General features: G+C 34.8%; 4 protein-coding genes and 1 long non-coding RNA gene across 14 annotated transcripts; 2 read left to right on the forward strand and 3 right to left on the reverse strand.

The window, feature by feature from the left end:
* Positions 1-4,481: 4,481 nt before the first annotated feature.
* LOC109155775 lies at positions 4,482-6,115 on the forward strand. The gene is made up of 2 exons (XR_002049928.1): positions 4,482-4,903; positions 5,689-6,115. It is a non-coding gene; the product is annotated as an uncharacterized LOC109155775 (long non-coding RNA).
* A 475-nt stretch (positions 6,116-6,590) lies between these two features.
* LOC109155584 lies at positions 6,591-8,860 on the reverse strand. 4 transcript variants are annotated; one of them, XM_019303189.1, is made up of 3 exons: positions 8,757-8,859; positions 8,254-8,332; positions 6,591-8,143 (listed from the first exon to the last, which is right to left on the reverse strand). In XM_019303189.1, the coding sequence occupies exons 2-3, from the start codon at positions 8,273-8,275 to the stop codon at positions 7,086-7,088; spliced, it is 1,080 nt and encodes a 359-aa protein (XP_019158734.1). In that variant the 5' UTR covers positions 8,276-8,332; positions 8,757-8,859; the 3' UTR covers positions 6,591-7,085. The 4 variants fall into 4 exon arrangements, with proteins under 4 accessions (XP_019158734.1, XP_019158735.1, XP_019158736.1 ...); XM_019303190.1 differs by lacking the exon at positions 8,254-8,332 and having other exon boundaries at positions 8,757-8,860; XM_019303191.1 differs by lacking the exon at positions 8,757-8,859 and having other exon boundaries at positions 8,249-8,747.
* Positions 8,861-9,861: 1,001 nt separating this feature from the next.
* Positions 9,862-14,044, reverse strand: LOC109155993 (zinc finger BED domain-containing protein RICESLEEPER 1-like). 4 transcript variants are annotated; one of them, XM_019303746.1, is made up of 5 exons: positions 13,881-14,044; positions 10,715-12,681; positions 10,470-10,618; positions 10,223-10,321; positions 9,862-10,126 (listed from the first exon to the last, which is right to left on the reverse strand). In XM_019303746.1, exons 2-3 carry the CDS (start codon positions 12,654-12,656, stop codon positions 10,560-10,562), a joined length of 2,001 nt encoding a protein of 666 aa, XP_019159291.1. In that variant the 5' UTR covers positions 12,657-12,681; positions 13,881-14,044; the 3' UTR covers positions 9,862-10,126; positions 10,223-10,321; positions 10,470-10,559. The 4 variants fall into 4 exon arrangements, with proteins under 4 accessions (XP_019159291.1, XP_019159289.1, XP_019159288.1 ...); XM_019303744.1 differs by having other exon boundaries at positions 10,223-10,618; positions 13,900-14,044; XM_019303743.1 differs by having other exon boundaries at positions 10,223-10,618.
* Positions 14,045-15,505: 1,461 nt separating this feature from the next.
* LOC109155996 (HVA22-like protein f) lies at positions 15,506-16,679 on the forward strand. The gene is made up of 5 exons (XM_019303752.1): positions 15,506-15,608; positions 15,715-15,741; positions 15,826-15,948; positions 16,038-16,284; positions 16,481-16,679. Exons 1-5 carry the CDS (start codon positions 15,562-15,564, stop codon positions 16,508-16,510), a joined length of 474 nt encoding a protein of 157 aa, XP_019159297.1. The 5' UTR covers positions 15,506-15,561; the 3' UTR covers positions 16,511-16,679.
* LOC109155994 (serine/threonine-protein kinase STY8) lies at positions 16,623-21,820 on the reverse strand. Of its 4 annotated transcripts, none has more exons than XM_019303750.1 (13): positions 21,229-21,820; positions 20,544-20,618; positions 20,315-20,410; positions 19,650-19,743; positions 19,522-19,550; positions 19,350-19,370; positions 19,228-19,247; positions 18,663-18,725; positions 18,424-18,542; positions 17,927-18,012; positions 17,698-17,819; positions 17,219-17,330; positions 16,623-16,982 (listed from the first exon to the last, which is right to left on the reverse strand). In XM_019303750.1, exons 1-13 carry the CDS (start codon positions 21,538-21,540, stop codon positions 16,884-16,886), a joined length of 1,248 nt encoding a protein of 415 aa, XP_019159295.1. In that variant the 5' UTR covers positions 21,541-21,820; the 3' UTR covers positions 16,623-16,883. The 4 variants fall into 4 exon arrangements, with proteins under 4 accessions (XP_019159295.1, XP_019159294.1, XP_019159293.1 ...); XM_019303749.1 differs by having other exon boundaries at positions 19,228-19,243; positions 19,346-19,370; XM_019303748.1 differs by having other exon boundaries at positions 19,350-19,373; positions 19,510-19,550.
* Between the last annotated feature and the right edge of the window lie 4,213 nt (positions 21,821-26,033).

Raw genomic sequence — 26,033 nt, forward strand, 5'->3', positions numbered from 1 at the left:
TCTAACATGATACATAATTCTCTGGTCCAATGGTACCCGGGTTGGACTTCCATTTGGAAGGTTGTAAGTTCGAGCCTTAGTGGAGGCGTTATTAGCTCTTTGTGTTTCAGTACGTTGAGAAAGTATATGAACAGATACTACAATGTAATAGAGCTAGTAGCATTCAAAAAAAAAAAAAATACATATAATCTAACATGATACATAATACACAGAAACTCTTAATTGTCTAGTGTAGTGGTCTCTACACCAACCCGGGCCTTAATAATTTTGTAATCTAGTAATATGTGAGAATTTTTTATATAAAGTTTCGAAATTAATTTTCTTTTTATATGAAAAAGAAACGTTAGGCACAAATTTGGGCTAATCACCTGGGAAAGGTTTCTTTCAAAAGATGTTTAATGCTACAATACATCTTACCAACTACAAAACAAAGATTATATTCTATCTGGGCTTGATGAAAATTTATGGCTTCAAATCCATTTCAAGCCCATTCATAGCCACAAAATTTTTAAATTTTCATTATTTTGAGACATATCCAAGAAAATAAATAAATAAACTATTAAAAAAATTGGGTGCTAGTTGAAGTTGCAAACCAATCATTATACTATGGACTGGATTCACACTACACTATGGATCTTGGTTCATGTGTTTGTGTTTTGTGTCTTGTGCTATGAAATTTTATACCTTATGATTATGAATTCTGTATTTTGAACAAATTAGTAATTGTGTCTTTTGTTATGAATTTTTGTGTCTTACGTTGTGAAATTTTGTGCCTATGAACACAAATTATGTACCTAAATCAGATTTGAAAAATAAGTAAATATAAAACATGTGTATGTGTCTTGTATTATGATTTTTGTGTATTGTGTTATGAAATTCTATACCTTACCAGTATGAATTTTGTAGTTCGTCTTTTCAATCCAACTGGGTCCATAATGCTATGATATGTGTCTTGTGTTTTGTGCTATGAAATTCTGTACATTACAAGTACAAATTTTGTACCTTGTTATTTCAATCCATGATTTATAATACTATGTGTACCTTGGTCCATGATATAAATTGCCGTTGCAAACTGGATGGGCTTGCATGCAGTGACAATAATCAATTGGATACATCACTACACCAGCAATCGTTATGCTGTGCATCCGTATGCACCATGCATGGTGCATACGGATGCCAAAACGACGTCGTTTTATTAAAAAACGCGCTTCTCCCTTTTAAAAAAAATTCAGGTTCGATTCCCAGCAACAACATTATATTGTTCATTCATTCTGGAATTTTAGTTCATAGATTATGGAATTATAGTTCATTGATTATGGAATTATAGTTCATCGATTATGGAATTGTAGTTCATCGATTCTGAAATTTTAGTTTATAGATTATGGAATTTTAGTTCATTCATTATGGATTTTTTAGCTCATAGATTAGATTATGGAATTATAGTTCATCAATTATGGAATTATAGTTCATCGATTATGGAATTATAGTTTATCGATTATGGAATTTTAATTCATATGTTGTTGCTGGGAATCGAACCTGATTTTTTTTTTTTAAAGGGGAGACGCGCGTTTTATTAAAACGACGTCGTTTTTGCATCCGTATACACCATGCATGGTGCATACGGATGCATAGCATAATTTGCCCTACACGAGTCATAGTTGTAAGAGGTCAACAATCATATTCATATCAACATTAAACTTGGAAAAATGCCTAATTTACATGCTCAATTTGCTAGTTAATGTTTGAAATGAATTTGTCTTCCTTCATTTGTGATGGTTTTTTACATTAGATCCATCACGAATTGAAGATGGATATTTGGAATGGATAAATAACGAAATGCTAGGCTGCAAGTGCCCTCTTGACCTCTCTAAAATTCTCATTGAATATTCGAACAAAGTACAAGTCCAACAAGAATTATTACAATAGAATATAGGGAGTGAGGGATCTAAGAATGAATTCAAAGGCGATGCCTGAATGAATTATCCAATCATATATATATTATGGCAATTTATATCATGGATCAAGGTACATAATTTCATAACAAAGACACAAAAAATCACAACACAAGACATATATACATGTTTTATTAAGTATTTACTTGTTTTTTTTTTTAATATATGATTTAAGTATATAATTTGTGTTTATAGGTACAAAATTTTACAATACACGACACAAAAATTCATATATAAGACACAATTACTAATTTATTTCAGGTACAGAATTCATACTCCTAAGATACCGAATTTTATAACCAAGACACAAAAAATCATAAGACAAAATACAAACGCATGAACCTTGGTCCATATTGCAGTGTGAACGCTGGTCCATAGTATACTGATTGGTTCAGGGAAGGAGCTTAAGAGCATCTGCATCAGTTGGGGAGATTTGGGGGATAATGTAAGAGTGATTAGGAAAGAGAATGTGGGAGGGGAGAGAAAAAAAAAACAAAAAAAAAAAAAAACAAAATATTAAAAAAAAAACTAATGAAATCAGACGCGTGCACTGCACGCACCCAGCCTTCCTCTTGGACTGCGTGATACGCGCAGTCCGTGCGTTGCTCTTTTTTTTTTTTTTTTTTTTTTTTTTCATTCTCCCACCCTTTGCAGGAGAATTATATTTGTATTCTTTCTTCTCCATATTGGTTATTATCTTCAACATGAGAGAATTCAACTTACATTATCTCCATATTATGCATTGATGTGGTTGCTCTAAGTTGGGCGTGATGAACTAAGCATGATGTGCAAATTATGATTAGGGACAAAGTTTTGGGGCTAAATTGCAAGTGTCAATGGGTCTAGATAGAAAGAACTGAAGCTTAGGGGTGGAGGTGGAAAGCATGGGGTGTAATATTACAATCCTTATATCATGTATTGCACTATGAATCTTGGTGCATGTATATTTGTAAAATGTAACAGTTTTCACATTTTATAACAGCCTAACTTAAAATAATAATAATAATAATAATAATAATAATAATAATAATAATAATAATAATAATAAGAAGAAGAAGAAGAATAATACATTGATTTCATAAACCTAAAATGAGTGGCACCAATCAAAATTGTAAAAGGTTAACAATGAAATTAAAATTAGAGATCAATTGTGTCAATCAATTGAAAGTGAGTGATTTAATGACGCCAAATTAAAATAGTACAACTAAATGCAGCAATATCGCAATAGTTGATGAGTAAAAATGTTTTTTTTTTTTAGGATACACGAAATGAAAAAAAAAATATAAAAATAAAAGAGAAACATATATAACACAAAATCCTATAAATTTAAAATACGTTGCACAAACGTGTTTACAAAATGTAACTGTTTGACTCCACAATATATTACACACAAAAAAAAAATCAAATTACACAAAAATTCATAAACTTAACAATGGGTGGCGCCAATCGCGTTTGTAAAAATTAAGTAACGCTTTGACTAAACGTTTTAATATAGCCTAACCTAACAAAAAAGTAACAAATTACATAAAATTTCATAAACCTAAAATTGGTGGGCACCAATTACGTTTGTAAAAAGTAACGGTTTGATCCACCATTTATTACAACCTATCATCACACCAAAAAAAAAACCAAACAAATTACACAGAATTTCATAAACCTAAAATGTGTGGCACCAATCAAATATGTAAAAGGTTAAAGATAAAATTTAAATTAAAGATTAATTGTGGCAACCAAATGAAGGTCAAGATTCTAAATATACCAAAAAAGAGTATAACTAAATGTAACAATATCACAATAGTTAATTATTACAAATCATTTTTCTCCAGATATACACAAGGATGAAAATATATAAAAATAAAAAAAGAAACATATTTTTAAAAAATCCCATAAATTTTGAAATGGTTGCACAAATTGTGTTTACAAAACATAACGGTTTGATTCCACAATATATTAAAATTAACCAAAAAATAGTAACAATATATATATATATATATATATATATATATATATATATATATATATATACACACACACACGAGTAAGTGTAAAAGGTTATTATATCATAATAATTTATGAATAGTATTTTAATTTATAAAAGTACCCTTACTTTCCAATCCCACATAACAAAATTCCATTTTTGACATTGTAATTTGTTAATTAAATTATAAATAATTTATGTAAATATTATTTACTTCATTTTACTAACCAAATAATTTTGCAACATATACTCCATAAATAAATAAAAGGTGCGTGACTGTAACACGTGCATGTGTTGAGCTGGTGCCACGTCTAGCACATGTCACTGAGCACATCAAAAGTGGCGGACATCTAGTCTATTTGAAACTGTCCTCTATTTTTTTTTCTACATCAAAAGTAGTGAACAATTTGATTTTTTTATTGATTAATAAGTATATATTATTTTTGTAACATCATATAAAATCGATCAATTTATATACAAATAATAAATATAAAGAGTTTTATTATCATGTGTTTTGCGGATGCCAATAGTGAATAGAGAGGGAGGAGAAGTCAAAATTAAATTTTGAAGGGTGTTGGGGTGTTGAGCAAAGCGCCAGCACACAAGTGAGAAGGGAGACCTACTTTATGAATTTATGAGTGTAGACTTGTGATGCTAATGTAGCCGTTCCGGCTTAATCCTTGGTGCTCCTCGTTTTTCGTGTAATCCCAGAATGAGAAAGGGAAGAGCAAACAAACCCCTTTTTAAACCCCCACAAAACATCATCAGACATAAACTACACATCTGCCTGTCTATACTATGGCAAGAGCAAGACACTGCACTATTTGCGACTGTGTTTGATTCATTCTCCTATGTAAAGCTCCAATCTTTGGCATCATCCTCTTTCTGAACCAATTAGGGTTTTTTTTTTGAGCTCTTTTGCCATGGCATTCAGGCCCCAATTTTTCCCTAGGTTGTTTTATCCCCCCAAGAGGTGAGAACAAACAACACCCTTTTCTATCGTCTTGTGTTCTTGAAGTTTTTGCTAGTAGCAATGCAATCCCTCATTTTCTTCTGCAATTTATGGTTTGTGAGTGAAAAGATTTGAAACTGATATGCAATTCTGCATAAAGATCGAATCTTTTGTGGTGGGTAGTCATTTAAAGTGCACATAAGTTCAGTAATTGCATGAGAGGGACACAGTTGAATTTTCATGTGATTTGTATGACTAATGTTTTTGGTAATGTAGCATGCTCTGCATTGGAGTAGGTGTCTAATGTAGGATTTGTGAAAATCCCTGTAGTGTTTCTCCTTTGATTTTGTTTGTCATTTCCCAAACCATGTTGAATTTTATCTGATTATGGCTAATGTGTTCGGGTGGGTAGCTCAGTTGGTTCTTCTGTGTCAAATTGTGGTCAAGGACAGTTGAGTCACCGTTATTTACCACTTCTACAAATCCTGTCGGGCAGGGGTATGGGAGCCCCGGGGCGAGGGATTTTGCTTTTTTGGGAAATGATAATGGCTAATGTTTTTGGTAATGTAGCATGAGTCTGCATTGCATTAGGTGTATAACCTAGGATTTGTGAAAATCCTTGTTAGTGTTTCTCTGATTCTGCTGTCATTTCCTAACCAATGTTGTGTTAGGGTTAACTAATACAGCAAATGAAGCTATACATTTTATTTAATCATGTTAATGCTCCGATTAATTACTACTAATTAGTGATTATTAGCATGGGTGTGTCTCCTTCAAGACTAAACCCTGTTTACATGCTTCTGCAGGCCAGATCAAGAACCGGGAGCGATGGTTGCTTCAGAGATCTCGGGCAATTCAGCGTTAACGCCTGGATGGTTTTGCAGTTTGATGTGGTTGGACATGTAGAGTGATAAGTACATTGTTGTTGTTGTTGAAGTAAGGAATGAAGCCATCGGTCCGTGTAGCATATTAATAGCTGTATTTAACTTACAGTTGCTGATTTGCTATAGCTCAATTTATGTTGTATGAAATTTTTCTTTTTTATTTTTTTTGGTTTGGGTTTTCTTTCTAGTTATCCTGGAACTTGTAGTAGTAGTGTTTGAAGTTTGCACATTGTGCAATCTTGGACCTATGTAGTATCTGTTGGCATGGGAATTTGCTTTTCAGCAGGAAATGTAGTCTCATGTTGTCTTGTGGGTTGCTTATGATTAATTTACATTGGTTCTCTGTTAAGGATTGGTTTGTTCTGTTTTGACAGAATTCAAGAATGTCATAAACATCAGAATTTGCAAGGAAAAAGCATCAACACACATAGAACCAACAACTATGGGTCTATTGGCCTTTTTGGTTTGAGCCAGTTAGCTATAGGTAACATAGGCTGGTTTACCTCATTGTGGTCTTTTACCAGTTAGGGTCACAAAGACGGGATTTACTCAATGCACCCCCTTTTACCAGTTAGGATCACAATGCGGATTTACCCAATGCACCCCCTTTTACCAGCTAGAGTCACAAGGCGGGATTTACCTAATGCACCCCCTTTTACCAGCTAGGGTCACAAGGCGGGGCGAGATTTACCCAATGCACCCCCTTTTACCAACTAGGGTTATAAGGCGGGATTTATCCAATGCACCCCATGAATAGTGGTTGCTGTTTCCCTCGTCATCCAAACAACAGCCAATGACCATGAACAAATTGGGAACTATGGTGTATAAACATTTACTACATACATGTGATAAAGAAACCTCAGCCAAAATTGTTTTGTACTGCAAGTCAGGAAATACATGTTAACATGGCTGGAGGGCTCATGAGTTGATTACAGAAAACAATGGAGAAATGAGAAAAAAAAAAAAGGAAAAAAAGAAAAGGAATTGAAAATCCATATATCAAGGTAATAATAGGAAATCTATATTCAGTTCTCAATGTCTTCTGCATTTCCTTCAATTGTAAAAAGATAACTTATCCAGCACAGAGGGGCAGATGGGGCAGTTTACCATTTGGGGGTATGGCACTATACACTCTTTGACCAACAAGGAAAGCTTGGACTTTTTGACAAACCATGTTTCTACAGGCTCTGCAGTAAATATGGTGTCATTTTCCAGATACTAAAACAGTTTGAATCTCATGAAAAACAGCAATAGGATCAGTTGAGCACTGTTTGAAAGTTTGAAACCAACAAATGTGGTTTTAGCATTTCTTGTTGGCATCAAATTGCATATTTGGTCATGTGAGATTCAAACCAGTCGAAGATTTGGTCCGACTGCAAGCTTGTCATTTCGTGGTATCCATAGGCGAGATTCATTTCTTCTTGAATGTGTTTGGCTAAAGACATATCTGGAAGAAGAGACTTCATCTCCTTAAACGCTGCATTCCATTGTATTGCTCGTCCATCTTTTGTCATATAACCGCTCTTGTTCACAAACCCCTTCTCCTGAAACAGCCCAAACAGTTCCACCGAGGTGGTCAGATCAAGACCTTGAATACGGTTAGCTAAGAATTCAGGTGAAAGTGGAAATTCCATGCACTCGATCTCTGCAACATCAACACCATTCCCCTTCAAACGTACAAGGAATTTCTCGATGCTAAGCTTTCTAGCTCCATCTTTGGGCATGTGCACAAAGAGGGTCGGTGGGTATCCCTTTGTAGTATCGATTTTATCAAACAATCCTTCGGCAATCATTAGAGTAATGCTACTAAATCGTACTTGTGTAGCAAGAAGAGAAACAAAGTATCCACCCGAGGAAGCGCCCAGAGCTACAAGAGGCAGGTTTTCGAGCTTTTGTCTTGCAACCCACCATTTGATAATATCTTTAACGCTATGCCTTTCTGCTCCAAATGACCAGCACCTTCCTGCACTTGATATGGCAAGAACCGCAAACTTTCTAGCAAGAGCTTTAACTACAACAAGCCTTTCTTCAGGAAGACCGACACAGTTTGGGCACTTCGACGATTTATCCCAAAAGTTGGCTGCTTTGCCATTACAACCATGCGCAATAAACAGAACCGCCTTTGGCATGTCAGGTATTTGCCATATCAAATCTGTCCCATTCTTGATTTCAACAGTGGGGTCTAGCATAACACCATAACTCAAACTGTTTGAATCTTGCTTCAATATTGGTAGTGAGGTACCAGATCTTTCATCATTTCTCCCGAACAAAATAAACGAGACACACAGGAATAAGAAAAATACACCTAAAACTGTCAACCGAATATACTGAGTGTTGCTTGATTGCTTCTGTAACCTGTTTCCACGTTTAAACATGTCTACAAGATACAAAATGCGACAATGCCATTAGTTTTTCCACCCAAAAAAAAAAAAAAAAATCAAAAATGAAATGCATCCTAATACTCTGATCTCACTAATTTGACCATATAAGCTGTCAAAACTCTTAACATCACAGCATCAGTCCTCTAACCAAATCCTCTTCTCTGCTCTCTTTGAACAAACCACAGCTAATTCAAAACAAAATTCTCATCATATTTTTATAAAGAGCAACAAATGTAAAAATTCCTTAAATACTGCACAAACCCATCTTCATAGATAGAGAAAGGAAGAAAAAAAAAAGTTAAAAATTCCAGGTTTCATATCATTATAATTAGACTTCATTCTAATCCCATTTGCATTCTAAGAACACAAAAGAAAATTACTTTATGTCTCCAGTAGACTGTAAACGTGTTGAAATTAATTCAAACATGTTTTAAATTCTCTTTATTTTGAATTTTCGCATAGCAAATTAATACATTATATATGAGTTGAGTGAGAGTAAATCGTTTTATCAAGCAGTTTATGGGCATGGAATGATTTGAGTATAATATGAAGAAAACAATGAATTGAGATCACAATATTTATAAAATATACTGAAATGAGAATATTTACCTGGAACTATTTGTACAAACCTCCAGTCGATCTAGATTGAAGTTTTTCGGTGGAGATAGAGAGACTTGCATCTAAAAATAGGAGTTTTAGGCTTATGTACACGCGCCTTAATGCGAGTATCAAGACTTAAAGGGTTTTTGCTAAAATCAGCATTTATTTTTATTTACATTATTATGTTTCACTTGTAGTACTAAAAAAGAACATTATGTTTAATTTCACTTTTATCTAATTATAATAATTAATTCTCAATTCTATAAATTCATTTCTAGTCTAGTCTAGGCATATAAGGGTGTAAATTGAGTCAGTGCACATGAGAAGTCCAATTCTATTAAAAATATTCTTAATAGTTGTAGTTTTTGAGAAATTTTTTGCCGATGATTAGAAAATAAAAAATTGGAGGAAAGTTAAAAAGGGAACCAAAAAAAAAAGGTAAAACAAATTTGAAAAAAAAAATCATCTTAACGCATCTGGTTGAGCGTTCTCCCTCTCTCATCTGCATAAGTATTTTTACCTAAAAAATCTACACAAAAATCACTATTGTGGTTACCCTAAGGCTCCGTCAAATTTTATAATTTTTAAAACCCAAAAAAAAAAATTGATAAAATTAGTTCACACCGTCAAAATTTTCAATAGTGATTTTTGTGTAAATTTTGAGTGAGTAAAATATACTCTGTAATTTTTAGTACCAGACACTTATGAGGTTCCATTTTTGTTGATATATCATCTCAATTTACACAGATGCACACCCTTAGGCCTCAAGTAGATATTCTTAGGTTAATTTTTTTTGATATATGAATGATGATTAGAAGTGAAACATTTTCAATAGTTTATAACTAAAATTGATCAATTTTGATAAATAAATTCTACAACTCCAGGCGTAATTTTGACAAAATTTGATATGTATCCAACATTTTAAATTTTTAATATAAAAATCAAGGTTAAAATAATCGTTAGGCACTCCTCAAGTGCTCAGGGGCGTCTAGGCGGCCTAGGCTGTTAGAGCTTAAGCGGTCTAACCAGCCGCCTAGACCATCAATTATGGTGATACGCTAGGTGGCAGGCCAGCGCCATTAATTGGTGCCTATACAGAACTTTTGCAACACTGATAAGAATAGACAAATCCCTTGTACGGAAATCAATGTGTTTTTTTTTTTTTTTTTTTTTTACCACGGTACAAAAATTGGACAATCTGTGACAAAACACCGTCTACTCACATCAATGTCTAGGAAAATCACAGATCTACCCATTTTTTGGTACATAAGAGGCGATTTTGTTTGGTTTTGCCTTCATCTCTGAAATGTATCAGCAACTTCAGCAGCAAACTGTGCAGCCATGGACATAAAAAGGTGCAATCTTGAAATAAAAGTGGGCTGAAAATTGGAACCAGATTATCATAGTAACAGTTAGGGTGGTTGAGGATTGGAAAACAATGTTGAGGATGAAGAAGAAGAAGAAGAGATGACTACCTGAGCAAAAAGGGCCGAAAAGCGGCATCAGCCATGGATGGAACACCATAGCCAAAATTTTCTTATGTTCAAAACCAAGCCCACAGCAATATCCATGCTCTATTTACAGTTGCACCAGGAGTTAGGGGTAACAATAAATGAAAATAGAGATTCCAAAATTTCTGCAACTTTTTTCGACAAGATGGGAATGTAAAACGAAACTAATTCTAGAGTCTTGGCATGGAAAGAGGATGAAAGAGGAACAGACCTCCTGACAAAAGTATGTACAGATTCAGATTGTGTGCAAAAGAATGGCAATGCTTGAATCGCAAAAGCACACCAAACCAAAATCTTGCAGTCATTTTGGATCATAGCGTTCGGCCAAAGTAGCGGTGGAGCTCAACGAAGCCTTGGAATCTGTTGCAAAAGTCACATGAATGTATATATATTGGTAACAGATAAAGAACGGTTAAAAACTTAAAATCAGAGAGAGTAATGTTGTGAGATATTAACCTTCAAGTTCGGGGCGCATCCAGTCCTGGGCACACATCAACGCTTGCAGAGTATCGGATCTCAGCGAACCCCGAGCACTGTCAACTGCTCTATTTCCAGTGTCGTAGATAAACTCGAGCGAAACTTTCGACAGGGGAATTCCAAGAATGTTGCTAGCCATCATGGATAAAATGGGATAGCTTGGTGTGTGAACCTTCCACCAATCCAATATGTTAAAATCAACATTCCGAGGGAACAGTGTCTCCTCCAAATATTTGTCCAAGTCTGATTTAATATTTTGGCTCTCCGAAGTTTCATAGAGGAACCGGTCATAGCCTGTTAGCCGATCTCGAGAATCAGACCCGCGATCATCTCCCGGACCATGAGAAGCTAATGGTGAATAGATTGCATGGCCGTGATACAGAGCCTTCATGCAGTTTGAAACAATATCAATGCATTTTGGAGACTCGGCACCGTAAATCTGTGGATAGTAGTACTCGAGCAGTTTCATCTTGAAGCGCGGATCTAAGATAGCTGCAATTGCCAGGGCCAAGCTGCACTTCTTCCAATATTCATCAAATCTAGTTTTCATTTTTAATGCCAAAGAATGAATAAAATCATCCGAGTTTTGACACCATTGAATCAACTGCAGATGAATATCGCAAATTTCAGGGAAATACATATTTGCAGTCGAATACTTGCTTCCTGCAAAAACATTGGAAACATCGTAAAAGTGCTTTAAAAAGGTAGTCACGGAATTTGCCCTGTCCCACTCTGCAATAGAAGGGCAAACTCCATACTGAGGGTCGTGTTCTTGCAAAAGGGGAAATGCATCTTTGTATTCTAAAGCAGCTTCAAGCATAATGTATGTGGAACTCCATTGATGCTTATTATCAAGACGTAGCACTTTCTGGCTATTAATTCCGGCAAGTTGAGCCATTTCATTGAACTTTTCTTGTGTTGCCTGGGAGCGTTGAACATACTGAACACTTTCCCGAACTTTGCTGAGTATCTCAGATGACTTCTCCAAAGTATCTTGGACCATCAACTTGATCAAATTTGCTGCACAGCGTATATCAAATAATTGTCCATCACAAAGGAGAAACCTGTGCTGGCAGAGTTGCTCTCGGATTCTGCTAACGATTTTGTCATAGATAGAATAGTTATCAAATGTCATCGAAAACAATTTTCGATCAATATCCCAGTTTCTTAGACTTGTCATGATAATTTCTGAAAGCACATCCTCTGTTTGGGAAGGATCAATCATTAAAAAGTTCAGAATCTTCTTCTTCAATTGCCAAGAATCATCAATATAATGTGCTGTCAAGCATAAATATTCAGCATCTCCATTAGCAGTCCATGTATCAGCACTTAGGCTTATCCCTGGCAGTTTATCCAACTCCTCGTATACTTTTTGTCTCTCCTTCAAATAAATTTCCCTACAATCAGCCTCAACTCCATCAAATGTTGGGATATCAAACAAGGGTTGAAGATCTCTAGCAAATATCCTAAAGCCAGAATGCTCAACCATAGCCAAAGGATAGCCATGTAATATGATCATGCGAGCAAGATCAAGCCGACTCCTTCTGTTATCAAAATTAAAACTTCCACCTTCAATCCCATCTTTTACGCAGTTTTGATCTAGCTTAGTTCTTACAATGCTGACTGCTTCATCATTTCCGTGCTCTTGATCAAAACTAAAATTTGCAACAGCAAAAGTTGTTTCCTTTCTCTTGCCCCTCGTTAGCAACTGGCTTATGTCTTGGTTAGATCTTCTTCTACATCTGATTAAATGATTCCTCAAATGCGAAGTTCCACTGGTACTTGACCCACTAAGTTTCCTATTACAGTGCCTACAAATAGCTATGAAAGTATCACCTTTCCTGACCCTATCAAAATCATTCCAAACGACTGATTTCAGTCTACTAGAATTGACTATGACCGACTCATCTGCTATCTCCATTGCTTTCCTGATACTCTACCAACACCTGATATCATTGTTAAGCAAGATGTTAGAGTAGGTTAAACAAGTCAACAATTTTTAGCTCTAATAAAATGATATTCTCAAAAAAAAAAAAAAAAAAAAAAGAAAGAAGAGCTCCAACTAGCTCATAGAAAACATCTCATAAAAAGAGTGTTCACAGGTTAAAACAAAATAAGATAAAGGATGAGGAAAAAATGTGACACTTCAGAAGAAGACATTGTATACAACATCAACAAGAACTACAACCTACTCTACTCCATCAGTGTCTTGATTTTTGACTTAGAATAGTACTGGTTGCCCCAACCAAAAACTAAATATCCAATAGCACCTGATTTTATAACTCAGGCATTTAATTTAAGAGGTCAAAAAAACTTCATTCCTGTTACTAATAGTTGCACAAATAGCTCCTCAATTAGCATTTCTGTTTATCTCAGAAGCATATCTTCACAATCAATCAAGCCAAGTTCTTGAGGCATTATTACTCAACCATGCAAGCAAACTAAATTCCCGCAACCATATTTTACTTTTCTCCAAAAAGCATAAAATAAACACCACTAAAAACAGCATAAAATAAGAACCAATATAATATTTGACAAATGAATGGGTCATATTCTGTCCAAATATCTGACTACTCTGTAAAAATTGTATTTTATATAATTTTCATGTTAAATCCCAAATTAAACTACTTTTATTCTTTGGATGAAAATCACCTATGAACCACAGTTACGGAATTACAAAAAGAAACCATTTTTATGCTGCAGTTATGGAGCAAAAGTTCCATTTCGAAATTACAAACAAAATATTCGCCATTTAAACCTACTGAATTCCATATACTAGGGCAAACACAAGGGAAGCTGACAAATTGGAGGGCCAGTTCAAACTTCAAAGAAGAAAGACAACAAAGCGCCCGACCCAGCATCCCGATAACGGGTCTCACCCGAACCCAGAACCCGATTCGACAAAAAAGTGATAAGTAATTAGTAATCAGGCTAAAAAGGCAGACTCTTATTAAAACCCAACAAAAGGTGTCGGATCGGGAAGTGGCACGCCGGTAACCATATCCGAACAAAATAACCCTAGAAAGCTACAATTCGAACTTCAGGTCGCCGATAAAAATAAATAAATGCAGAAATATCATATTCAATTGCAAAACATGAATATATAAAAATATAAATATACACACACGAGAAAGAGAGAGAGTACTAAAGAATCTTCCAGGGACCTGGGTTAGGGTTTGTTCCACAGCTGTTCAGGCATGTGTGTAGTAAATACGAGTGAGTAAGTGTTTGTGTGAGCGAGAAAGAGCGAGCGAGCGAGCGAGAGAGAAACGGTTTGGTTAAGCGAGATATGTGTCAGCGTGAGAAATTGGTTGAATGGAGCAGATTTTTGGATTGGAAGGCGCCAACCCGATGCCGGCCCACCACGATCAACATACTGTTGCCCCAATTGGGCCCATCTGTCAAAGCCTGGGCTTCATCTCATTACAAGCCTCCATTGGCAAATTATACCGTGCACCACGGCGCACACCCAAAACGACGTCGTTTTGTACCTTTTTGCGTGTTTGTTGTTAATTCCTCAAAAAAAAAAAAAATTATATTTCGAATGTACAGAATTGTATAATAGAATACACAAAATTTTATAACTGAATACACATAATTTTTTTTTGAAAGGATAATACACATAATCTAACATAATACATAATATATATTAACATAATACACATAAACTCTTAAATCTTTAACAAAATTCATGTTTCGAATATATAGAATTATATAATAAAATGCACAGAATTTTATATCTGAAAATACAAAATTTTATATATGAAAATGCATAATTTTATAACTGAAAATTTTCATGTTATGTGCGCTCTTGTACACGTTATAACATTAGCCTCCATTGGGGGCATCTATTTATTATTTGCGACTCATCTCATTTATTATTATTTGGACCTAAGCCTATTGCATCTCATTATTATTATTTGGGCCTAAGCTTATTGCATTTCATTATTATTTGGGACTCGTCTCGTTTATTTAGAAGCTTATAATTTATTTTAAAATTGTCAATAACTCATCCAGTGAAGTTCAATCCCACAACATCTACTTGAGGAGTAATTTGGTGTCATTGAACCACAAGATCCTTGGCAAAATAAGCTTTACTGGGATTGTTACAAAATGAGCTCCATGAGGTTATTTATACTTATTCCACATCCTTAACGGAATATGGAGATTTACTTGATCGTATGACTACGATTATATTTCTAAAATTCACCCTAAAATTCTATGCAATCATGAGTTCTATAATGTTTTATAAAATTCTATAAATCTTTACACTTCAAAATGTTAAATTTTAATATGTAATGTAAACAATCATATTTAAAATTTAAATAGAAAATATCCTTTTTAGTCTCCTTACATTTATCAACTTATCAAAAAGTTAATTTTACCAAGCACTTTTAAGCATAATCAGCTAGTTTAAGAACTCTTCATTTTTCAGTTTATAGCTTATAACTTTTCAGCTTTCAGTTACTTTTCGGCTAAATTTGCCAAACACAGCCTATACCTCAACTCTACATCTTTTATTGAGTTTGTTATAAGTATCGAATATTGGGATATGTAAATATTAATATGTTGTCATTTAAGTAAAATATGTTTAGAAGATAGATTAAGGTTGATGGTCATGTTCTTTTCTTGTTGATGCAGAAAAGAAGGCTTTGACCAATCACAAAAGATATGCTTTCCTTTCACAGCATCATATTCTTTCTTCTGCAGATAAATGCCACTGGGCACCTGTGAGCTTCCTTCTCACCTGTATTCAATACCTCAGAGAAAAGTTAACAATCTCAAGAAGTCTCAAAGGAGCCAAAGAAGTTGCATATTCTGCTGCCATGGGTGCTGCTGCAGCTATTGTTAGAAACATGAATGCATTAGTCGGGTAGATTTTGTCTTACTAGTAATATTATGCATATCAAGCTTTTAATGTTTTTGATCCCGAGTAATTAACTGAAAACTTTTCTTTGATCATCTTGGTTGGAAACTAGCCCGGGCGTGATGCTTCTGTACCCTCTGTGAGTCAACATTCTTCTCGGTTTTATACTCAACTCGACTAAACCTTAACCTAATGTAGTTCAACCCGGTGGTGGTCATGACAGGTATGCATCGATGAGGGCTATAGAGAGCCCTTCGACGCTGGATGACCAGCAGTGGCTCACCTATTGGGTTCTCTACTCCTTCATAACCCTGTTTGAGTTATCCTTTTGGCAAGTCCTACAATGGTAAGAAAACACACGACATATCATATCACACTGAATATAATAAATCTTTTAATCATTGTGATATAAGGTTTCATGAATCATGTATCCAGGTTTCCATTCTGGACATTCATCAAGCTTGTGTTCTGTCTGTGGTTGGTTCTGCCAATTTTCAATGGAGCAGCTTATATATACGAGAAGTATGTGAGGAGATATGTGAAAGTTGGGGGTCTGGTAAACACAAACTACCCCGAGACACAGAGGAAGGCTCTCCAGATGATGAGCCTTGATGCCAGGAAATCTGTGGAGAGGTTCATAGATACCTATGGACCAGATGCATTCGACCGAGTGGTCAAAGCGGTAAGAAAAGATTCTAATAACATAAACAAAATTCTACTGTTAAGGGTGTGAATTTGGGAGAGTAGCGAGATTAGAGCAGTTAAAATCGCACCAGACACTTACCTCTCCAGTTGAAATTTCTCCAGTTCCAACCGTTCTTCCAAATGCACCCTAAGTTAGCTTAATCTCAACGGTTGATCTTTTGACATGTCTGCAGGCTGAAAAAGAGGCAAAGAAAATGCACTGAAGACAAAAGAGTGCAATTAGAGCTTCAGTTCAAGAAGATAACTGTGGAAAACTGGAAATGTATGGTTGAGATAGGTGTGTGGTCTATTTGTGAGTGTGTGATTCTGTAAAGATTAGAAACAATATAGCTATACATTTAATGGGTACAAAATTCAGTCGTTTCACAAAGATTCACAATAGCTATACAGGGTATATATATGTTCGGTCCTTGCACAAAGATTCACAACATATTAATGCACGCTGTTTCATGTTTAAAAGAATCGGGGAAATAATTCACAACAAGAAACACCTGTAGAATTTTTGCTGTATGTAAAGACTAAAGCGATTCAACACTGCACCGCATATGCCATAATGTAATGTTCCTGCAATATCTACTAATTGTAAAGGGTTGAGCGAGATGACCGGCTTTTTGAATTAGAATGATCAATCTTCAGGATGGCCTCGAGATTCTGGAAACATTTGAGTGTCCTCACCTGAAAGCGACACAAATCGTCCCAAATGTAAGCACATGCTGCCTAGCATAACAAAACGCCTAAAATAAGCACACACCTCTAAAGTGTCCATATTCAACCATATGTTGTTTCACAGAAATTTAGTTGTTTGTAATGTCTAATTTAGTAATTCAAAACATCGCGCAAATATGCATGTACACAAAGGCTTAAAATCTTAAATATAAGTGCACAGACATAGGAAGGGACAGGGTTCATACCTTCCAACGTCTTGCACGAGTAAGAATTTGATTGATTTCTTCCAACTTGGAAATTATTAGCCTGAAAGTTGGTCTTCTAGCGGGGTTCTCACTCCAACAGTCTTCAATTAATCTGATGAGAAGGCATAACAAGTTCAGTAACTGAGTCAATACATCATAATGTCCACCGTTCTAACATTAGAAGCCCTCATTGCAGAATTAAAAAGAGGATTTTGCTCAGTTTTGAAAACGCTTTCAAGAATTGAGTGTTGCCCAAGGGCTTTCTCAGTTACTCTTCCAGAAACCACCAAGTTACAGACAGCCTCCTTCCCTGTCTGACTGTCTCCAAATATAAGGGGAGGCTAAGAGGGTGGGAATAGATGGGTGGAAAAAAATGTTCATATCTACAAACTTTACTTTAATTACCAATGAGATTCCAATGTAAAATCACAGGAAAAATGAAAAATGAAGAAAAGAAAAACAAAAACTTAATGGCTTACTCTCTGAGTCCATGAGCATATAGCTTCACAGGAGCCCTAAAGGGTGGACGTTCATTGGCAGCATATGCTTTGGCAACATCAATTTCTTGCTTTGTTGGAAAAGGGGGGCATCCTTCAATCATCTGTAAAGTTAAAATGTAATATGATGTTATTTTTTCACAAAAACGTAACCCAACCAAAAAAAAAAAACATTGATATCTTTTTTAGAAAATGACAAGTAAGCCCGTACCTCCTGTAGAATTAGTGCAAACGAGAAAACATCAACCATGGTATCATATTCCTCATTCTTAAGAACTTCTGGAGCTACATATCGCCCTGTCAAAGAAGAAACATTTAAAATAAAATTCCGCATCACTAATAATGAAGAATTAGGGGTATTTGGGGAACATCATATTAATAAAAAGGATTAGAAGTCAACAGGGTATCAACCATCTATACAATGAACATGGGCACTAAATTGATGATCACAATGTTTTTCATAATTAGGTATCAAATGAAGTCCAAGAGGGTAAAAATCACAAACTGTGCAATGACGAGGGTTTAGCATAAAAAGAACTGTAGATAAAAGTTGCAGAAACAAGAGATGCAGCAGAATAACAATGTACTCAGTAATTGTTTTTATCATAGATCTGACCTATTTACACCATCAATGCACATAAAAGGTTCTGGTTAATTGACCAGAGACACTGCTAGACTAGATGGCTTCTTATCTGAGAGAATACTTACATGAAGTCTCCTGGCTTGTCAAAGGTTTATCTTCTTTTATTGATTTTGTAAATCTCATAAGTTTGCTTAGTCCAAAATCAGCAACCTTTAGATGTCCAGAATCATCCCGTAGTATATTTCTGCTAATTCAATTGAAGAGTTCAAAAGATTCTGCACTCTGCTTAGGTACTTCAGCATAAACTAAGACAGAAACACAGTTTTACTAGAAAGTAATCAGATAAAACAATAAGGAAACTTACGAAGGCTCCAGATCTCTATGAATTATTGCTTCAGGCTTATGTTCATGCAAGTAGTTCATTCCTCTGTCAGAGCATAAAAATAAAGATCAAAGGTAGAAACAGTAGAAAATAATAGACAGATAAACCTCTTATTGCAAGCAGATGACTTGAATTATTCCATCAAACAGATAATTTGATCCATATTATTTTGCAAGCCCATATGAGATAACTCCATGACATAAGACACAAGTGCACATGTGCACACACATACAATAAGGTGGGTGGGCTTGTAATAGCCAGTGTTCACCCATGGTCCTGTTGGCTCATGCATTCAAGCCATATAAACAAAAGAATGATAAGATATTGTACATCTTTCTTCCCAGACCCTGCAAGATATTGTGGCCTTGTGAAGTGAACAGATATGGTATAATAAACCACAGCAGAACACACAAAGGGAGTTATGGGAACATTGTTTTCAACACTTACTCAGACTACAGAGAAATTATTTATTATGCACATCAAGCATCTGTCAATTGGCATGTGGTAATGCTAATATGAAACTAAAAAATTGCCCACGTCTGCTAACCTTGCAATATCCAGTGCAAACTTCACAGCCATTATTGGCTTCAATGCGCCTTTTCGCTTCAAGAATGCACGAAGATCTCCCTGTGCACAGATTCAAGAGCATAGAAAATGATTTTTTGGAAAATTGTCAAAACCAACAATACAAAACTCAAATCAGAAAGATACGCTTTGGATATAAATAAACCTAAGCCAAGTAGAAGTACCTTGGGTAGATATTCTGTAACTATCATCATTGGACTACTCTGAGTAACAGCACCAAGAAATTGGACAACATTTGGGTGACGTATCTTCTGCAGTAATGCAAGCTCATCCCTAAATGCTTGTCTGAGAAACCAATGGAAACAAGATCAAAGTTGCTTGATATTAAAAACAAATGTTGAGCAGAAAAAAACATGTAACATCATATTATTGAAAGCTTATAACCAACCCACACTTTTTCTTCATCCGTGAACAGCGCCTCACCAAATCTCTTAACAGCAACCTGAGTTCCACGCCATGAAGCAATGCAAAATGTACCCTGTCATACATTTCATAAAATATCATCTAAAGCCCAAGACTGAAAATAATACAGCATATCAGAACCATCACCCTCAACAACTATAGATTCAAAACAAAGCAAACTAGAGCTCATGAAATGGCCACAAAATGATGAAATATAAAATTGAATGCATAAGTATGAAGGAAACCAGCAGTGAAACAAAAAGACAAGACTAGAGCAAGTATGTTAATGGACTTAATCCCACTCTAGGTGAGGTCAGCTATGTGGTCTTGATGTGACATGACGATGTTTACTTTTAGTCCAAACAAAAGCACCAAATCCACTATGATTCCATAAGATATCATGTCTTTCTTAATAACTTATATCAAGCACTTCAGTGTATCATTTCCCCTTTATGTCTTATCACTTCCACGCCATCACCCATTTTAAATTGAGAACATCCAACCAACTTAAACCAATTTCCTCTCAAATTTATCCTCAATTTGAACACCTTCAAATAGGCATGTAAAGAAAACTCAACAACTATATCAGGAGGAGAAGAGAATAATGCTTGGACTGCCATATATAGCAACTAGCAAGTAAGTTTTACCTTTGTTATGTCCACACTATTACTGAAATCAAGCTCCTTTGGATCAATTTCATACTCTGGAATTTCACGAGCATTTTGGACATGCATGGGAGCCATCTAGAAAATAAAATCTTAGGAGGTTGAGGTGAGCACTACTCACAATCACTTAAATGGAAAATCAACCAAGGTATACAGGAAGATTTAGAATACAGAACATCCAAATATCGATACGTAGGATTCTAGGACATACTGGAAGTTTTGCTCCATGTGCCTCCAGAAGCTTGACAACATCATTATTTTGGTAGTGTATCGCATCTGCAAGAGGCTGTTCAATTACAGAAACACAAGGCTCAATGCATTAACATGAAATTGTTCACACTATCCACTCGCAATGTATGAAACCTAGCCAAATTACTGACGTAACTGACCGAGTAGAGCATTAAGTTCTACATTTTTCAATATTCACCTAATAGTAGGCTCTTAGAGGCTCAGAGCAGCACCAACAAATATGATAATACTTATCAATGCCGGCTTGCAATACTTATATAAGTCCAAGGTCATTAAAAAAAGGAATAAAGTTCAGTACTTTACTGATAAGTCTCTCTAGAGAGGAGCGAAACACAGAAACCCAATAAAAAACTTAGCCATATGACCATATCTTTATCCAATAAATAAAATACAGCACCAAACATCACAGGCAACATAATAATTTTTAAAAAAATAAAAAAATCTAGAGTTCATCCAATACTATTTGAAGAAAAGTAGGCACTTTGTCGGCAGCAAGAGAACTAGCTGTAGATAAACACATACCACAGACTTTAGGTATCGCCTGAAATTCTCTAAAACTTATTAATCATAAAATGATAATCCTTAACATAATTGGGTAAAGTAATCCAGACCACAGAGAGTATTCTGTATCGCAATTAGGGAATTACCGTGCTGCCCCAGCGATCCTCAACATTGACCTCGGCGCCATTACCGAGCAGCAGCTCCACCACATCCGGATGGCCCTGGCAGGCGGCCACGTGCAACGCAGTCCGGCCGTCGATGTCGCGGAAATTCACAATGGTTCCGGACTCCAAGAGCTCCTTCATTCCCTCCAAATCCCCTTCATTCGCTGAATACATTAGCCTTATCCCCGAATCAATGCCTTCCTCAACTTCATCTCCCCCGCCGACGGCGTCTCTCTCCGGCGCCAGCGACGATTGCCTCCCGAGACTGAACCTTGACTGCGACTTCGATTCCATAGGGTTTTATAACAAAAAAAAAAACAGTAAAATTGTAACTATTTCAGCGGCTTTGCTGAACAACCAACGGAATGATCAGGCAACCGTTTTTATCTGTTTGTCTCTGCGCTAAAAAGAGTTAAAGCGTCTGGTAATATCAGTTCCAGACAAATCAGAAAACTCGACGGAAATACGGAATTGGTCGGAAAGCGAAATGTGGGGCTCCGGCACTTGAGGGATAAGGAAGACGCTACAATGGCCGACGAGAGAATATAGCGAAGTCGGCTATAAGTGGTTAGTCCACGCCGAGTGAAATGATTCAATGAAGAATAAACGAAGATATTTATTTATTTATTTTTAATTTTTATTTCTTAAAGTGAACACCTCCAATGATGCAATGCAAGAAGATAGATTTTTTTGTTGGGCCGAATGGATAAAATTTGATTCTCGTTGAGTCATTTATACGCTATTACACGAGAAAGGTTTACTTAATGTACGTTTTTTAATAATGATTTTTGTTTTCTCATCACTCAACATTCAACAATAGATGCTTTTAGATAGTAACTTTCATTTTTCTCGTCATCTAACAACTATTTTTTCCCACACCTTTATTTGGATTCAAACAAAAGTTAATAATGAAAACGATTTATAATTATATAAATATTTAAAATTGAATACATTGACCAGGACTATGTGGTCTAATGGTATCTGGGTTGGACTTCCATTTGGAAGGTTATGAGTTCGAGCCTCAGTGGAGGCGTTATTGGCTCTTTGTGTTTCAGTAGATTGAGAGAGTATATGAACAGATACTACAATCTAATAGAGCTAGTAACATTCAAAAAAAAAAATTGAATACATTGAAACTAATCATATTCGTGACAAATAGGCATTAACCCTATTTAATATCATTGCATTTTTAGGGTCTGAATCAACATTTAGTTAAGTTCGTTGAATGACCCCATAAGCCAATAGATCACTCCACTTTGAGTCGAATTTGAAACATTATGATTACCAAGCTAACAGTTTGACCAACTTAGTTTTGATTGTCCCATTTTTTTTAGTTAGTCTCTTGTGATACCGTCTTACTGATCATTATATTATCAGTTATACGGGTCAGGTCATGAAGAAAAGTAACACTTATGTTGAAAAATATAATACTAGTCAATAATAAATTATTTATTACTCATAAGAAAGAGCGTAATACTTTTAAAGTAAAATATAATATTTAGGACTGACTAGTTACTTATGAAAAAAATGTAATTTTTTTTTTGAAAATAGAAAAATGTAATATTAATCATGGATAAATAAATTGTTTACTTGTTATTTATGATAGAAAATGTGATATTTTAATACAAAAATATAATCTTAAGAGTAAAAAGTTACTTATGATAATGAAAATTGTAATACTTATTATGTGAAAAAAATGTAACACTTATAAAAAAAAAATATGACCCATGATCCGTGATATGATCTCATAGGAGAATTTACATTTTTTTTTTTTTTGAAAAATGGTCAAATACGTTATCAAACTTTACCTAAGAAATCAATTAGGCCCCTAAAATTTAAAGTGACAATTAAACCCATCAACATTAATGTATTTTGGTGCAATGAGATCCGAAAATCAATTAGTGACCTGCTATCGCAAGTCACTAGAGTTCCAGCAACCTCCAATAATACTTCGACGCAATTTTCGATGAAAAAATGATTGACGATCGGCAAACCAATGCCGACCGCCATTAAAGCTAAAAATGAAGGCGACCACTCTCCGGTGAGAAGGTGGGTCACCTTCTTCATTGAGAAGGCATGCCGCCTTCATTTTCAACTTCAATAGCGATCGGCGCCTGTTCGCCGGTCTTTTTTGTTGAAAATTGCACCGGAGTATTCTCGTGACTTGCGTAATCGATTTTTAGGCTTCATTACGCTAAAATACAATATAATGTTGATGAATTTAATTATTACTTTAAAAAAGTTTAAATATCTAATTAATTTTTTAAGTAAAGTTCGATAACTTATTTGATTTGTTATATATATATATATATATATATATATATATTACAATAAACATTCAATATATTATAATTAATTAACAAACACATGCACAAAAACGTTGACATTTAAAGTCTCAATATGACAACATAGAATGAAAATTACGAAACCATGTGTAGTATTATATTTTATCAACTGTCCAAAGCATCAAGACATATTTTTTACATACGACTGTTGCTGTACATGTAACATGGTTGATTGTCAATATCATATATAGTATATTTCGTAATTATCGAGGATATACTGTTGATTATTTTATAGGGGAGCAGATGGTACGTTTCAGAAGCAAAATGCAATTATTTTTTGACTTGTTCTTCACGTATTAGATATATATAGTTGAATATAATATAGAATTAATTTCACTTTTGGTCCCACGACTTTTGATGTTCTATCACTTTTGGTGCACAACTTTAAATTTTTTTAATTTTGGTGCCTAACTTTGTTATTTTTATCAATTTTGGTCCTTTCGGCCAAATTGACTGTGAAATATTGTTGGATTTTATATTGTTAGGGGTAAAATCTTCATCCCAAGGAAACATCTTCAATATCTAAACAAGATCAACGTAAAATCATATCTATAGGTGTTTGATGATGAGAATAATGGGGAAGATGGGCAGAAACCAGACAGATCTATGGGATTTATAGTTTCGACCATTGGCAAACTCTTCTTTTCCTCTTAATATGATTTTTCTTTTGTTTAAATATTGAAGATCTTTCCATGTGATGACGATTTTGCCCCTAAAATATAAAATCTGGAAATATTTTACCGTCAATTTGGCTAGAAGGACCTAAACTGATAAAAATAACAAAGTTAGGCACCAAAATTGAAAAAATTCAAAGTTGTGCACCAAAAGTGATAAGAACTCAAAAGTCGTGGGACCAAAAGTGAAATTAATTCATATAATATAATACATACATGCATGATCGGTGATCCAATCATACAGCATGGGCTATAAAAGGGTTCTTTGGATTATTTTATAAGATTTTTTTTTTTTTTTTTTTTTTTTTTTTTTTTTTGTGTGTGACTAAGAAAATTGACAATTATTATTGATAATGTATACTAGTAAATGATATTCTTGTGTAGTGTTGTAATTAATCACATTAAAAAGCTTATGTATTAGAAATGTTTACGGGCTTGACTGAAATTATTGATAAAAATTAAATTATTTGTGCCTTCAAGAACATTAGTTTAATGGTCACGCAATACTTACTTTTAGCGACTTTACTTTTCCATAGATTTAAGGACGGATTCATAAAATTTAAGATATAGTTTAGTAAAATTGAAAAAATATGAAATATTTAAAAAAAAATTGAATTTATGATCTTTTAGTACAAGAGTCATGCTTAAATTTTTTTTTTTCCTTTTCTTTTAAAGTTTAATGTTGTTATCATTGTTCGTACGCGGTGCACTTAAAATATGTTTTGTTGGCTGTCATTTTTTGAGAATGTAATTCCAGCCGCACCATGAGGCCAACTTGGTCCTTTTTTATTTTTTTTTTTATTTTTTATTTTTTATTTTTTTTTATTTATTGCTTTCACTCTACACAATCTTATTATTATTATTATTATTATTATTATTATTATTATTAAAGAAAAAATAATATGTTCACTAGTTTAGGAAGCTTGTGAACACTAATCATAATCACATGTCCTATTGCTAAATGCTAATTATCTTCACGGTACTAGGCAAGGAGCTTATGAGCCTTTTCGACGGGCTCAAGCACCCTGTGGCTAGTATCATGAAGAGACAACGAGAGTAACGAGACTGGTAGACGAGACTATTTTAGGAAAAAATACTATGTGTACTCCTATTTTCTACTCTCAACTTTTACTTACACACACAAAATTTTGATATAGACACTTGTATTGGGACCCACATAGAAAAAATAACTTATCAGAGTCTGTCACATCATGGAGTAAAATTACTCTCTTCTACACACTAAACAAAAAATAGCTTATCTGAGCCCTTAAAACTGCCAACAAAGAATCAATATCACCTCTATTGAAGAGCTCAAACTCACAATGCAACCTCCATTGCCAGGCACCAAGTCGCTCATATATAATTCTTTCTTAATCTAATCTAATGAAGCACAAAGAATCAACAACACCTCCACTGAAGCTCAATCTCATGACCTCCCACATGAGAAAGGTCACTACATGCCATCTGAGTACAAGGTGCTTGGCATATAAAATGAATATTATTGACTCTTAAATTTTTTTTTTTTATTTAGTAACGATCTCGATTATTTGTTAATAAAAAAAAAAAGGGTTAAAATTAATCACCTTTGTATTATATGTGTAGTGCCTATTATCACAAGTCACAACTCACAACCCATCCAGCCTCCATGAAAATACTTCAAGACTGGTACTGCGGACTGGCAAATTATGCTGTGCATCCGTATGCACCATGCATGGTGCATACGGATGCAAAAACGACGTCGTTTTAATAAAACGCGCGTCTCCCCTTT

This window comes from Ipomoea nil, unplaced genomic scaffold (assembly GCF_001879475.1).
Source record: "Ipomoea nil cultivar Tokyo-kokei standard unplaced genomic scaffold, Asagao_1.1 scaffold2704, whole genome shotgun sequence".
NCBI lineage: Eukaryota > Viridiplantae > Streptophyta > Magnoliopsida > Solanales > Convolvulaceae > Ipomoea > Ipomoea nil.